We start from the raw sequence: 14,597 nt of genomic DNA on the forward strand, positions 1-14,597 counted from the left end.
CAGTACCTGGCGGCTGCCCATGTACAGCACGAAGCGGTCCCCGGTGACCTGGCCAGACGCCATCTTTGGACTCTGGAGGTAGAACTTGAGAGCGGTGTAGGCGGCGAGGTCGGAGAGGTCCCGAGGGGCACGCAGCTGCACCCCCGAGCGCCCATTGAACTTCATGGGCACCTTGACCTACGCGGGGGGTACGTGGCTCATCAGCGTCCACCGTCTCAACCCCCGGACGCCCGCTCTCCCCCGGCACTCGTGCCCACCTTGCTGGCAGCCCCCCGGGCTTGGGCAATGAGCTCCCGCACGCGGCCAATGTTGGTGGACAAGGCCAGGCTGGCGTTGTGCGCCCCACGGTTTTCCAGGAGGCTCAGCTTGGCCAGCAGCCGTGGCAGCGTCTTCTCCAGGGTGGACACTGCGGGGAGCAGAGGGGGTGACCCTGATGGCCCCGTCTCACAGGCTCCCGGGCCACCCCCCGTCGGGGGCACCGCACCCCAGGCGCCCACCTGAGCGGCCCGCGTCCAGGACCACCTGGCCCAGGTCCTGGCTCCGCAGGTCCCCGTACTGGCCCTGCCACCGCTCCAAGTTCTGCTGCATGTTCCGAATCCGGGACTGCACACGGGCGGCCGTGTCCTGGGCTCCAGCGGCCACGGCTTTGGCATGAGCGATCTTCCTGCTCGTCTCGTCTGTGGTGGGCAGCGGACAGGTACGTTCAGAGCAATGCAGGCAAGGACCACCCTGGCTTCACCTCCCATCCGGGGAGACCGCCAGCTCCCCCCAGAGCTCACGAGAACAAGCACTGGAAACACCACTGTCTGTCCTGTCCTGTCCTCCACCAGATGGTTCCTTTTACGCCAGCTTCTCAGACCACGGCCCGGTCACCCTAACGCCCACTCCCCATGGCCACCGTCCTCCGTCCCAGGGCCCTGCCTCCCCATGGCCACCGTCCTTTGTCCCGGGGCCCTGCGTAAGTCTCCACGGCCCCCATTTGCAAGCTTGCTGGCACGTTCTACCCTCGAGCGGGCAGCCACACGGTTGGACCTGGGTGGGGCACACCGGTCCTTGCCCAGAGGCCTTGCCTGCGTCCTTGGCTCCGGCCACAACGGCCGCGTCGGTCCCACCTACACCTCATGGCCTCCAACCACCCCTGTCCTCCCTTGGACATCTTTCCCGAGAACCAGGTCCTGCCCAATGCCCCAAACCCCTGGGGGTGAAATGTCCCCACTACACACTCCCCATGCAGCCAAGTTACACTTGGGTAGCCCCAGAGGCAGGGTCCCAGGGCTGGGGCTACCCAAGTGTAAACACGTCCCCTGTCAGGGCCCACTGGGGAGCACGGACCAGCACGACGCCCGTGTGGGGGAGGGGTCTGTTCACCCCAGGACAAGCGGAAGGTGAGGCCAGACGGAGACCAACCTACCTGTGTCCATGGCCAACATGGCCTGTACCTCCCGGACTCGGGCTGCCAGCTGCTCCTTCTTGGCCTGGGCATCTCGGAGCGGGGTCCCGGTGCCCTGGAGGGTAGCCCGCGCTGTGGCGGAAGGCAGCCTCAGCCCCGGGAGCCCCTCCTCCCCCACTCCTGGCACGCAGGCCCAGCCCTCTCTGCCGGCCCAACCAGCAGGGATGGACCCAGGCCGACATGCACACAGACGGGGAATTCTGGACACGAGGGCCCCCAGCTTGGGCAGGTGCTGGAGTGATGGGCTCGTGGCAGCCACCCGGTCCCTCCACAGGCGTAATTATCCCCATCTCGTACATAAGATAACGGAACCTCGGAAGAGCCGGGCCACCGCCTGGGGGCTGCCCACACCCCAAGGTTCTGGCAGCAGAGGGAGTGTTCCTGCCACCTTTTGTCATGCCACAGGCTGGTGTGCACACGGCCCCCAAATCGGGACAGTAGCAAAGACCCTTCCCGGGCCCGTTACAAGGTCAGGGGAGTGGTGGCCCTCTGCATGGCTGCCAGGGCAGCACGCGGACGGTGACCAGGATTCCCCCACAGGCAGCCCTCCCCCTCCCTCACGCCGTCACCTACGTGAGCGGGCTCCCCAAACGTGAGCGGGCACAAAGGGCCGCCCCCGTCCCCCCGCCCCCCCCCCCCCCCCCCAGCACTCACCACGGCCCAACCTCTGCTCCTCCCGGAGGACGGCCTCCACCAGGGCGCTGCTGTTGGCCAACAGCTGCCGGGCTCGGGGCTCCAGGCCCCGCTGCACCACCGTCTGCAGACACGGGGACGGGACCCGGGTCACACCTGCCTGGCGGGAGCCGGGGCAGGGGGAGGGCAGGGGCTCCTGCGGGGCTGTGGGGAGGGGCGGGGCCTCACCGCCCACGTGCGGCTCGCCTCCTGCAGCGCCTGGCCAGCAGCGCCCTCCGCGGCCTGCACAGCTTGGAGGATGCTGCCGTAGGCGTTAGCGGCCTCGATGGCCCGCTGGATGAAACGGTCCCGGTTGACTCCTTGGATGATGCTGTGGGGGGTGGGAGAGGGACACTGGCTGTGCGGCCGGGGGACCCAGACATCCTCGGGCCCTCCCTCCTGCCATCACAGCTGCCAGGCCCGCCCGCCCGCCTCCTCCAGCCCCCCACCCTTCATCCCTTCCCTGCTCCCTGCCAGGTGTGCCCTCCCTGTAGCTTATGGCCAGTTGGGGTCAGGGCTTCTGCCCAGACCTTGTGGGAAACAGCAGCCTCTCCAAGAGCCCTCCCAGACTCGCCGTGTCCCAGAGAGGACCTGGCGAGCGCCCGAGGCGCTTCTCGGGCCTCGCACCTGGTCAGGTTGAGGGCCAGCTGGTCCAGCTGCCGCGCGTGCGCCTCGGCAGCCTCCACCAGATCCACCTTGCTGCTCGCCGGGGAGAAGGCCCGCATCTTCTCCAGCAGTGGGGTCCGGGCCCCGTCCAGGTTTGCGGCCAGGTGCTCGTACTCCTGGGGGGAGGGGAGGGCTAAATGGGACCTTCAACCCGACCCCCTACTGGCTCTCATGTGATGTGGGAACCCAAAGGCGTGTCCTACACGCAAAGCCCCACCCGGACCTGCCTGGGTGCCCCCAGGAGTGGCACTCACCTCCCTGGCCTGGTCCATGCCGTGCAGGCGCTCCGAGAGCTGGGCCAGGATGTTCCGGGCCGCCTGCAGGGTGGCACTCAGAGTGGCATTGTCCCTGGACAGCTCCTGCTTCCGTTGCTGGAGAACACGGGGAAGAAGAGGGTAGCAGGGACAAAAAGATGAGACAACGTAACAAGGAGCTTGCAGGGCAGGAAGGTGAGCGGGACAGGAAAGGAGAGGAGGGCCCCTCACCAGGACCTCCTCCAGGCGCTCCTGATTTTGGCTGTTGAGCTCCTCCGCCTCCCGAGTGGTGCCCACCGCCCGATTCAGGGCCCCTCGAAGGTCCATGAGGCCGGCCTCGTGCCGGGCCAGCTGGTCTCGGGTGCGCTCGGCCAGTGCCTGGTTCCCCTCCCAGCGGCTGGTCAGTTGTTCCTGTACGCGGGCCAGCACTGGCCAAGACCCCACACAGGGACGGGGGTTCAGGCGGAACTCCCGAGGCCCAGGTCCCGCCCAGTCCCCAATGCCCCATCTCAAGCCGATCTCAGCCATTCTGGGCTGACCATCACCCCCTGGGGCTCCCGGACCAGTCCCTCCCCATCCCTCCTTCTCTGGGGCCCACACCACTCACGTCTCCGGGCTTTGTCCAGCTCAGCCTCAGCCGCTGCTCTCGGGGCGCCCAGGTCTCGGGCCCGCATCTCCCCAAGCAGTCGCTCCACCTCGGCCAGCGTCCGGCGCACGAGCTCACCCGACGGGGCTGAGACGTTGGCCGGGAACAGGTGGCCTGTCTGGGACTCAACCTCTACAGGGGCAGGGGTGGGGTCTGTCAAGGCCAGCCCGCGTCCCAGGCCGACCTCTGCCCACTAGACCCCGCCTGAGCACGCTCAGGGCACCAGCACATGACCCAGAAACGCCCTGGATGAGTCGAAAGACCCTGGCTCCAAGCCACGGCTGTGCTCGGCTGCTGGGCCGCCTGACCTCCTCACCCCCACCCCAAACCCTGCCGCCCATCTGCTCAGCCCGTCCCCTCGGCTTCCTTGCCGGGCCAGCTCCTGCTCCAGGACAGCAGTGGGCTGAAATCTCCCCTCCTCCCTGACCCCTGGGCCAGGCCTGCGCCCCCCAGTCTCTTCTTGTGGTGACTGATCTGTCTGTAAGTTTTTCCAGGGAATGGGGCACCGCCAGAAGGCGGCATGGTATCCCCAGAGAGAGCGCGGGCACGCCCCACAGCATCCACCTGCCCGCTCCTCTCCGGCCACACCTGCATCCCCTCCTGCCCCCTGCGGCCCACTCAGGCATGGCACCATCTCCCCGTCGACACAGCCAACCCTGCGGGGCTCTTCGGCACCAAGCCCCCTGGAGGCAGCACTTCCGGCTCGGACCCTGAGCACCATTCTGCTTGCCCGCCATCCCCTGCCCAGCTGGGTTCGCCCCTACCACTCAGGATGCGGTCCACGGCCCTGATGGATGCCAGCAGTGTCTGCGCCCGGCCCAGCGAGGCCTCAGTGCCGTCCAGGAGCCGGCTAGCCCGGGCTAGGGCTCTTGTGGCCTGTGGACACAGCGTCCCGTCAGAACACGGCACGGAGCATCAGGGCTGAGAGCAGACAGTCGGGGGCCCTGGGGGAGGACCTTTGGAGGTCCAGGCCGCTGTGGGAAGGGGTGTGCCAGGGGAGGAGCATCCCCGGGAGCGTTGGGGGAGGGGCCTCCCCGCAGGCGTTCCCCAGGGTCCTGCCTGGCCGTCCAGCCTCTGCGTGTCCCGTCCGAGGCCTGAACTCTGTCGTTCCAGGGCCTCCAGCTGCTGTGCTGTCTCATGGCGGGGGCCCGGCGGACTCCGGAGCTGGCTCTGGGGAGGAGAGAAAGTGAGAACCTGCGCCCCGGGAGGACAGGCTGGGAGGCCGGACTGACACGTACCTTCAGGTCAGTGATGGAGGCATTCAGCCTGTGCAGCCGGGCCCAGGCCGCCGAGCTGGCGCTGATTCCGTGCAACTGCTCCCGGATGGCAGGGAGGAGGGCGCCGGCCTGCTCTAGGTCGTCCAGGAGCAGCACCACACAGTGGTCACACACTGCAGGCAGCACGGGTGGGGGGCGGTGGAGGGGGAGTCAGTATGGGGTCGGGGGTTGGCGGGGGGCCAGGGAAGGAATCGGGGGGATGGCGTGGTGGGGACGGGTCAGCCAAGGATCACAGAACTGGCACAGGAATGTTGAGCTACGCTGAAAGTGACGCAGTCAGTAAGGGTCAGAGGCGAGCACGGGAATCACAGGACCACCCGAGAGGTCGGCGCGGACTCAGAAAGTCAGCGGGGAACTGGGCAGGTGCCAGGAACTGGGTAGAAGGCCAGGGTGGGCCCAGGGGTGCTAAGTGCCGGTTGGGGAGTCCAGGACTTGGGGATCAGAAGGAAGCAGTGGGTCAGCATGAAGTTCAGGGACCCCTTGGAAAACTGAGAGAGAGTTGGGGTCACAGCATTTCTCTGGAAGTTGAAGTTAGCATAGGGACTGCCAGGTCACGAGGGGCTGGGACCCACACGCCCACAGGCAGACCCGGGAGGATGCGGGGACGGGCGTGGCTGGCGGAGCAGGGCCAGAGCGCAGGGGCGCACCTTCGCAGTGGACGCCGCGGTCCCCAGGCCCGTCGGGCACCGGCACCTGGTGCTGGTGACTGCAGGTGTCACAGCGCTCCCCGCTGAGCCCGGGGGGGCACGTGCAGCGGCCGGTGTGCAGGTCACAGTGGCCCCCTTGGCACCGGCAGCCTAGGTACAGAGGGGCGGGGTGAGCGCTGGCAAAAGGTCCCGGGGGGGGGGGGGGCGGCCACCCCACGGCTCCCTGGTACTCACGCCTGCAGCCCTGCTCGGGGCGCCCCCAGTGGCCGGGGGCGCACTCACGGCACTGGGGCCCTCCCGCCCCTGGCCGGCAGTGGCACTGCCCACTCTGGGGGTGGCACTCAGAGCCCTCCGCGGCTGGTCCGCAGGCACACGGGCGGCAGCCCCCACAGCTCTGGAAGCCGAAGTGTCCTTCCTGCGGCACAGACCACCTTGACGGCGGGGCACCCCCCGCCAGCTGGGAGGCCCCGCCCCTCAGCCGCAGGCCCCGCCCCCAGCCGCAGGCCCCGCCCCCCAGGCAGCCCTACCTGACAGCGGTCACAGCGCGGGCCTGTCACGCCTGGCTTGCACACGCAGTGCCCGCTGTGGGGGTCACAGGTCTCCGTCCCGCACGGGGAGCAGTCACACCCTGCAGAAGGAGTGCCGCGGCAAGAGCCCTGAAGCCCCCCTCCCTCACCGGGCTCCTCCTCGCCACTGCACTCGGACCTGAGCCCCTCACTCCGCCCGGCCGTCCCCCCCCCCCCCCCCCCCGCCCCAATCCCACGGCGGCCCCCGCGGGGGCCTGCTCGCCGCCCCCCGCCCTCCCCCGCGGCCCCCGCGCCTACGGGTGCAGTTGCCGGGCAGCAGAGCGTTGCCGTAGAAGCCGGGGGCGCAGCTCTCGCAGCGGGGCCCAGCGGTGTGGCGCAGGCAGCCGCGGCAGGCGCCCGTCAGGGGGTCGCAGTCGCTGAAGAGCAGGTTGGGGTCACCGTTGCCACTGCAGTCGCACGGCTGGCATGAGCTGCCCAGCACCATAGGGTTCCCGAAGAAGCCCGGTGCGCACCTGGGGACGGTGGCAAGGTGAGCAGCCTGTGTCCCTCCGCCCACCCGCACGCATGCCCACCTACACGCACTCCCACCCATATGCATGCCGACTCGCGCGCGCCCCCCACAGCCCCCGCCCCCACGCCCAGCTAGCTCACCGCTCGCAGGAGGCGCCCGCATAGCCGGGTTTGCAGAGACACTGTGTGCGGCCACCTCGCAGGACGCAGCCCACTGCGAAGCTGTGGGGACGGAGATGGTCTTGTTACCGCGGTGCACCCACCAGGGGCCCCGACCGGGAAAGCCCACCTCAGCTGTCCCAGCAGTGCTGACCCAACCGGGTAGGGGATGGTGACCTTCCACACTGGGCTGTAAGGGAGCGTGGCCACCAGCCGCCCTTTGGGGGGACCCTGGACCGGCTGGCCCAGCTTACTTGTTGGAAGGCACGGCAAGGGGGCAGGGGCAGCTGACACAGGGGGCCGTCGGGTCCTCGGACCCACTGCGAACAAAGCCAGCCTGGCAGTGCTCGCAGCGGTCGCCCTCGGTGTTGTGCTGGCAGCCCTGGGGCGGAAGGCACAGGTGGGGGCGCTGACGACACAGGCCCTGCTCCTCACAGCAGGGTCTGACCAGCCCTCCCGCCAGCCGTGCTAGGGACTCTGTGCCCAAGACCAGCCAGTGCCCCGCCCAGGACACCTCCCTCCACCCGCACCCCAGTGTGGCCACAACCGCTGATCCAAGGGCCCTGGTCTCCCCGAGTTTGTGTCTCGGTGGGCTGCCCGGCCTCTGCTGGGCCCTACTCACCTCGCAGACGCCCGAGCCAGGGAGGCAGCGGTCTGAGTGGCCGTGGCACTGACAGGGGACACAGCGACCCAAGAAGAGACCTTTGACGTCCCGGTAATAGCCGGGGGCACACTCCTGAGGGCAGAGGCACAGCGGTCAGGAAAGGAAGCAGAGCCAGCCCCAGAGCGCAGACAAGGGACCACGCTCTCAGGCCCTCAGGAACCCTGCGCCGACCGGCTGGAGCCATGAAGTCAGATCCCCAAAGGCATATGGACGCCCTGACTCCGGTGAGCAGCCCCCCAACGTGGGCTGGGCCGCCTCTCTCTCCTCCAGATGCCTGAGTGGGCGGGTGCTCAGTGACGAACCCCTCGGACAGACAAGCAGGTGGACGAATGCGTGAAGGGGAGGAGGGAGGGCAGGCGTGGGACGCGGCGACGCCGGGGTGGACCCGCGGACGCAGGCGGACCAGGCAGTGAAGGGATACGGCGCAGCCGTGCGTACGGAGGGCCAGGCAGGGACACGGGTGACAGGGGAGGGGCAGACAGATCAGCCGGCGGGAGGGAGGTGAACAGGGAGACGGAAGGTGGCCGCCTGCCCCCACCTCACCTGGCAAGAATCCCCAAGGTAGTTGGCAGGGCACATGCACGACTCCACGTTGCTGGCTGGAGGCCCCCCGCCCGCCTCGCCGGCCACCTCCAGCGCCACCCTGCGCAGGGAGACGGCCGAGGAGGTCTGGGAGAAGAGCGCGCGAATGTGCAGCTCCTCCAGGCCCGCCAGTACCATCATGAGCTCCTCGCGGGACACGGCGCTGTGGGTCTCCGTGTGCCGGAAGTTCCCCTGTGGGCCGTGACGGTGCTCAGCGGGGCAGGACGGGTGACTTCGGGGCCAGAACAGCCCAACCACCCGTGGGGGGACCGGCCCCCGGCCCCCCACCTCCCACGGAGCACAGACACCGCCTCCAGACGTGGTAAGGATTCAAACACATGGAGGAGATGCTTTGAATTTTAGAACAAAATGTAGATGAGCGCTTTCTGATTCCAGAGACTGACACGTGAACGAGACACAAAAACACTAACCACACGTGAAAAATCAAGAACTCTGAATCCGTTAAACATCTGAATTTCCGTTCACCCGGAGACACCTCAGATAGAGACCCAGACAGGCCACGAGCTGGGAAGAGAGCCGCTGCTCCCGAGGTAGACACGGGGGGGGGGGGGCGGGGCAAAAGGCAGTTGGACCCGCAGGGCCGCCGGGCGCCCCAGCAGCTGCTCGGCCATTGGGGGTCAGGGCCCCGCGGGCCGGCAGGCGGCCAGGAGCGCCACGGGCACGGGCGGCCAGAGCAGCGGGTGGCGATGCGTGCGGGGGAGGGGCCGAGCTCCCGCTCCCAGGCCCCGTTTTCTGTCCCGGAGAGCGGGCACGGCAGCCTCGGGCCCCCTGGGCTCCCCCGGGCCGTGCCAGGATCCAGGATGGCCCCGGGTGCCCGGACCAGCTCTGCTCACCTCCACCAGCTGCAGCTGCCCGCGGTGGACGTGGCCGGGCGCCGGGTACGCCGGCTCCAGGAACATGATGCTCATCTGGTTGCCCTGGGGAGGCGCACGGGCAGATGAGGGCCGGCAGCCGGGCCGCCCGCCGTCCCGCTCGGCGGTGCCCTCCAGCCCGCGCGGCCACACCCACCCCGTCCGGCTACCTGCAGCACTACGTCCGGCCTGCTTTCCATGGGGATGAACACGTCTCCCCGCTGGGTCTCCGAGTGAAGTTCGTAGCGGAGGGTCCCGCCATAGGATGACACCTGGAGGCAGGGCAGAGAGACGTGACCCGGCCAGACCCTGACCGCGGGCCCAGGGTCACCAGCAACGGGGCTGGGCTGGGCCCCGGGCACCCTCACAGAGCCCCTATCCCGCCCTGGACGTGGGCACCTCACCGCTGTCCTCCCCCAGCCTCCAGGGGGTTCCTGGACACCCTCACAGTGCCGTGCCCAGGGCCGACCTCGCTCGCTCACCTTGTCCCCCAGGTAGGAGGGTGGGGCCTGCCAGTACAGCTCAGGGAAGGCCTCGGCCCCGAGCCGCAAGTCGGCGTAGAGCAGCTCCGAGGCCGCCCGCAGCTCGTGAGGCACCACCTGCCGGTCGCTGCTCAGCAGCGTCCAGCCCTCCATGTCCACAAGCTGTGGGCACACAGGAGGGGCGCGGGGTGAGCACCCTCACGTGCCACGGGGCCCGTCCCGCACCCGGGGCCTGCCGGTTGGGGGTCACGTGTCCCCTCTGAGAGGCGGCCCTGCCCCAGTCCAGGTCCTGCTGACTGCACACCTCCCGGCGGGTGTGGGCCGAGCTCCCGCAGCGCTCGGTGGCCCCGAAGCAGAAACAGCGGGTGCAGCCTTTTGGGTTGGCAGCGTCCAGGAAGAAGGTCCCCAGGCGGCACTGGTCACACCTCAGGCCCTGCACGTTCTCCTGGGGGCGGGTGGACAGGGCAGGTCGGTCGGCCACGTGCTGTGGGCTCGACCACCCTGGCTCGCCGTCACCCGCTCGCTGACGGGCTGAGTCCCCAGAAGCGGCCGGGAAGCCCCCAGTGCCCCCAGAGGAGGAGTTTCAGCGGCTGAGGCAACACAGGAGGTGGAGCATCAGGCCATGGAGGCCACGTAGGCCCCACCCCCCGGCCCCTCACCTTGCAGTAGCACTGGCCCGTGAGGGGGTCGCACACGCCGGGCGTGGAGCCCGCTTCGTGGCAGTCACAGGGGCGACAGCTGGGGTAGCCGTGGAAGCCAGGGGCACAGGTGTCACAGCGGCGCCCGGCCACATTGGGTCTGCACCTGCCAGAGGAAGTTCAGACGCTGGCCGGGCCTCCCCTCCACGCTTACTGAGACCACAGGTGGCTCCCAAGGCAGCGGATCCCCAAGGTGTAACCCCCTCTCCAGACCTGGCAGGGGGTGCTCTCAGTGGCAATGCCATCCATCCCTGACCCAGGACCGACCCCGGGCCGTGGTGACAGCACCACTGCCCAGCTCACTTGCACTGGCCACTGTCCATGTCACAGGTGGGATCCGTGAGCTCCTGGACACCAGGCCCCGAGCAGTTACACTCCTCACAGCCAACCAGGGGGTGGCAGCCAAAGGTCTGGGGCTGACAGACGATGCAGTCGGGCGGGACGGTGCGAGGCGGGCAGACACAGCGGCCGGTGAGCTCATCACACAGGCGGCCTCGGCAGTCACAGGCTGCAGAGCACGGGCGTGGTGAACCCTCTGCCCCATCAGAGGCCGGGGGTCCGGGCCCGAGGACACCCCACCCCACCCCACCCTGGCCCGGTTTCGCCAAGCTCCAGGCCGCCTGGCCCAGGCGGCTCCTCTGATGTGCGGTCAGTTGCGCAGAATCGCTGTCCGGTCCCCGGACCCTGCCTGACAGCCAAGCCACGGGCTGCCTGAGGTCCTACAGACGGGGCAGCAGAGCTCTAGAACTTTCTCCTGGCCACCATACCCACACTTCCTTCCACTGGGAAGCCTCCTTGGGATTAGGACCCTCCTTCGCCGGCACCCCCGGGGGCTCAATTACTCACGCCTGCAGCTGGGGAAGCCCCAGTAGCCAGTGGCACAACGGGAGCAGTCACGGCCGATGACATGGGCACGGCAGGGACACTGGCCCCCAAAGGGCTCACATGTGGGGCCCGTGGCTCCCATTTCATGGCAGCCACAAGGCCGAGCCCCGTTGTTATAGAAGAGAGAGAGAGAGGAGGCTGCATCACGACAGAACTGGGACGAGCTGCTGGGGCTGGGGTGAGAATCAGGTGATGAGGCCAAGTCCCCGCCCCAGCCCCGCCCCGGCCCCAGCCCCGCCCAGCCCACCTGATGTGGTATCCCTGGCTGGCACACTGGCTGATGAAGTCGTAGGATTTGTCCAGGGGCTCCTCTCGGAGGTAGCTGGAGCTGTAGGCCTCCTCGGGGACCACCAGCACATACTCCTAGAGCACCAAGGCCTGGTCACCTTCCCGTGGGCCCAGGGGAGGACCCAGGTTGGGGAAGTATACCAGAGCCTGCCGGAAGCAGCACATCACGAAGGGGGGTGGGGGGGGGGTCTCTGTGACCGGCCAGGGTCCAGCCAGGCAGCTAACACAGTAGTGGCCGCACCACACCCAACCCGGGCCCCAGCAAGGCTGGCAGGTGTTGGGTGCCCAGTGGGCTGCTCTGAAGGGAGGTCGGCTTCTGGGGCCTAATGGACGCTTGGGGTTGTGACGCTCAGCGATAAAGAAACGTCCAGCCTCTTGGTGCCCCCCTCCCATCCTTGTCTGCCAGACATGCCTCTGCCCTCCCTCTCCATCCCTCTAGGCCTCCTCCTCCAAGAAGGCCACCCTGACCAGCAGGGCTCCAGGGGGATAGCAGGCAACGTCTTGGCTCTTAGATACCCTCCCACCTCCACCAGCCTCACAGCCTGGCCCGGAGGTCCGTGGAGCCCGCTCTCCCTGGCACCTGGCGTGGGGCTGGGCCACGCAGATGGACACACCCTGCCTGAGCCTGAGGTGACCGATGGTGTGACGCGTTCAGGACATCCATACCCGGAGACGCTAGCCCCACGTCAGGCCCCAAGACATCTACGTGCAGACGTGGCGTCCTCAGGACTCACCAGCCAGAGCCACCGGCCCTCGGGCACACGCACGGTCACGGTGAGCTCGCTGTCGGTCACATCCAGGACGGTCTGGCCCTCACACACCACCAGGATGCGGCAGCCGTAGCCGTGTGGGCAGAAGCTGGCGTTGGCGTGGCCTGGAGGGGGATGAAAAGGCAGGTCGGCGCACACCCTCCACGCCCCACAGACCGGCCGTGGCCCCGTGGCCTCATTCCGGAGTCGCTCCCGGAGCCACCAGGGAGGAAGAGATGGCCACGGGACAGCGCCCTGCCCACCAAGGGGCGTGCATCTGCGATGCACAAGGCGGACATGTGACCGCGCGTCAGGCCTCTCTGGCTGGGCCTCTAGGCACGGGGCCCGAGCTCGGCCGAGCAAAAACGAAGCAGACACACGTGTGAGAACACAGGTGCCGTCGACACGTGTCCCACAGTGAACCCGGGATTACCCGCCTATGTGACAGGGCGAGCCCCGACTCTGGAAGTGAATCAAGGGAATCCGGGAAGGGGGCCCGGAGGCTGGGGCTGCCGCCTGCCCTGGGCCCTGGGCCCTTCCTCTGAGAGCGGACACCTCTCGCGATGACCGCACGAGGGGCCGTGTGAAGATACCCCCGACGGGCTGGCTCCTCGTCCGGGGGTCCGCCCCCATGGCCCGCCCCTGCCACTCACCCTGCCAGACTCGGCCCCCGCTGACGAGGACTTCCACGGTGAAGGTGGGGTGCGCCGGCTGGTAGCCATGCAGCAGGAAGGCATAGCGGCCCAGCACAGGCACGTGGGTGGTGAAGACCACAGTCCCCTGCAGGGAGAGGCTCCGCTGAGCGGGCGCGGGGGTAGGAGTGCGAGCCGGGCTGGAGGGTGGAGTCCTCCCGGCCTGGGCCCTCACCTGGGGGTGGCGCAGCAGGGTGGGCTCCACGTCGGGGTCCACGGCAGTGGAGGGCCGAGGCTGGGGCCCTGGCGGGAGCGCGCCGGGCGTGAAGTCCTGTGAGCGGGCCAGGGGGAGGCCGGGAGGCAGCGGCAGCACGCGGCAGTCCCGCAGGATGATGGGCTGGGGCGGCTTCGGGAAGCGCGACGGCAGGCAGGTGGCACTGGAGGGGGGCGTGGGAGTGAGTCCCTGCGGGCCGGCCGGTGTGCCCCGCCAGCGGTCCCGGCCCCTCCCGGCCCCGCCACCTGCTGGGCTCGAAGGCTCCGTGGCTGCTGACACAGCGGACCCGGGGCTCCACGAACTCCAAGCTGAATGTCTCCGCGGGCACCAGGGTGACGCTGTGCTGTGGACAGAGAGCCAGGCGTGGACGTGCGCGTGGGACCCTCCCACACCCCGCGTCGGCCCCGCGTCCCGCTCTCCGCGCCTAGTCCCTGGTTCCTCTGGCTGCACGAACACTGGCCCTCGACTGCACAGTCTAGACCAGAGCCCTTCTCAGCTCTCCTCGGGGCCACCCTCCTGTCTCCCCTCCGCCATCCATCCTGTCACTCTCTGCGGCTCCTCGACCGCGACCTCCCCCTCAGCTCCAGCGACAGTATTTTGTGTGGCAAATACAACAAACGCGAGACACCAAAGCTGCCCAGGAAACCCCACAGCGGAGGCGGGGACACCTGCCCTGTGCGATTCCGGTAACAAAGCTCCAGAACGCACTGATGGGATGGCGCGGTCAGTGCCGGGGGGGTGGCCACGGGGGCCGAGGGGCGTCAGGGCGGGGGGCGTGCTGCTTCCCGGCCTGGGTGTGGGGGGTGAGGGAGAGCCACGCTGGGCTGTGCACGCGAGGCAGGTCTGGGTCCCCGCCACAGGGCTGAGCATAGACGCAGGCGCCCTGACGTCAGCTGGTCCGGCGGGAGCCCTGCGGCCGTGTCTTCAGCAACACGCATGAAACACACCAGCCCCAGAAAGCGCACGGAGGGGGTGCGGCGGGCAGCCACGGGGCTCCCTTTCCCTTTGTGAGTCTTTCCCGACATGCGACGCTTTTACAACAGCACGTGCAGGAGAAGATCCATTTTCTAAAGGGCGGGAAACGTAACACTGGTCTTGGGAGAGCGAGCGTCACCCGCCCTGAGCTTTATCGAGGGCACGTCTCCGCTCGCTCCTGGGCGTCCGCGACGTTAGCACAGCGTGATGCTTCGTGCCCAGGCAGGTGCAGGGGCCCGTGTCGCGGCAAGGTCGTCCTCGTTCTCAGAGCACGGAGGACGACCAGGAGCCAATGACCCCGCCGAACAGACCCCTTCACACCGCGATGTTCTTGCAAATCATACCAGGAGGCGGTTTTTTGTTAACATAGTTACTTTCTCCTCCTCTCCAATCCCCCCACGCACCCCCTCCCCACGAGCCGTGCGCGCACTAACGGTGGGGCGGCTGCTGGGCACCTGGGCTCCCCACACTCTTCTACTTCTATGCCGTCTGAAATCTTCCGAAAGGCCTGAAGCCACAGGGGGGCCCTGGGGCCTATGCAGGTCAGGGGTCAGGGCCTCACCAGGAAGAAGCGTGCCTGCTTGGCCGTGAGCCGGACGCTGGCCTCCGTGTCCAGGTGGAAGACCGCCAGGTGGTGCTGCGTGTCCAGGGCGGCGCCCCGGCACAGGGTGCTGGGGACGGGGGCGGG

The 14,597-nt window shown here is 68.5% G+C and overlaps 1 protein-coding gene across 1 annotated transcript in view; it reads right to left on the reverse strand.

The window, feature by feature from the left end:
- The window catches only part of LAMA5 (laminin subunit alpha 5), a 50,591-nt gene that overhangs the window by 6,044 nt on the left and 29,950 nt on the right, over nucleotides 1-14,597 (reverse strand). Inside the window, exons 28-61 of the mRNA XM_086702652.1 lie at nucleotides 14,472-14,580; nucleotides 13,180-13,277; nucleotides 12,896-13,097; nucleotides 12,682-12,808; nucleotides 12,014-12,153; nucleotides 11,239-11,354; nucleotides 10,953-11,164; nucleotides 10,410-10,614; nucleotides 10,068-10,212; nucleotides 9,713-9,853; nucleotides 9,409-9,570; nucleotides 9,097-9,198; nucleotides 8,909-8,992; nucleotides 8,016-8,246; nucleotides 7,431-7,544; nucleotides 7,063-7,190; nucleotides 6,791-6,871; nucleotides 6,437-6,651; nucleotides 6,140-6,240; nucleotides 5,847-6,027; nucleotides 5,613-5,762; nucleotides 4,927-5,078; nucleotides 4,748-4,858; nucleotides 4,453-4,564; nucleotides 3,650-3,820; nucleotides 3,274-3,470; nucleotides 3,043-3,159; nucleotides 2,750-2,904; nucleotides 2,312-2,453; nucleotides 2,105-2,207; nucleotides 1,412-1,522; nucleotides 498-677; nucleotides 258-406; nucleotides 7-177 (exon numbers count right to left, since the gene is read on the reverse strand). Coding sequence (XP_086558778.1) covers nucleotides 7-177; nucleotides 258-406; nucleotides 498-677; nucleotides 1,412-1,522; nucleotides 2,105-2,207; nucleotides 2,312-2,453; nucleotides 2,750-2,904; nucleotides 3,043-3,159; nucleotides 3,274-3,470; nucleotides 3,650-3,820; nucleotides 4,453-4,564; nucleotides 4,748-4,858; nucleotides 4,927-5,078; nucleotides 5,613-5,762; nucleotides 5,847-6,027; nucleotides 6,140-6,240; nucleotides 6,437-6,651; nucleotides 6,791-6,871; nucleotides 7,063-7,190; nucleotides 7,431-7,544; nucleotides 8,016-8,246; nucleotides 8,909-8,992; nucleotides 9,097-9,198; nucleotides 9,409-9,570; nucleotides 9,713-9,853; nucleotides 10,068-10,212; nucleotides 10,410-10,614; nucleotides 10,953-11,164; nucleotides 11,239-11,354; nucleotides 12,014-12,153; nucleotides 12,682-12,808; nucleotides 12,896-13,097; nucleotides 13,180-13,277; nucleotides 14,472-14,580 — 4,915 coding nt within the window. The remainder of the gene's footprint in view (nucleotides 1-6; nucleotides 178-257; nucleotides 407-497; nucleotides 678-1,411; nucleotides 1,523-2,104; nucleotides 2,208-2,311; nucleotides 2,454-2,749; nucleotides 2,905-3,042; nucleotides 3,160-3,273; nucleotides 3,471-3,649; nucleotides 3,821-4,452; nucleotides 4,565-4,747; nucleotides 4,859-4,926; nucleotides 5,079-5,612; nucleotides 5,763-5,846; nucleotides 6,028-6,139; nucleotides 6,241-6,436; nucleotides 6,652-6,790; nucleotides 6,872-7,062; nucleotides 7,191-7,430; nucleotides 7,545-8,015; nucleotides 8,247-8,908; nucleotides 8,993-9,096; nucleotides 9,199-9,408; nucleotides 9,571-9,712; nucleotides 9,854-10,067; nucleotides 10,213-10,409; nucleotides 10,615-10,952; nucleotides 11,165-11,238; nucleotides 11,355-12,013; nucleotides 12,154-12,681; nucleotides 12,809-12,895; nucleotides 13,098-13,179; nucleotides 13,278-14,471; nucleotides 14,581-14,597) is intronic.

Source organism: Puma concolor, chromosome A3 (assembly GCF_028749965.1).
Source record: "Puma concolor isolate L17-30 chromosome A3, mPumCon1.1.hap2, whole genome shotgun sequence".
NCBI classification, from domain to species: Eukaryota; Metazoa; Chordata; class Mammalia; order Carnivora; family Felidae; genus Puma; species Puma concolor.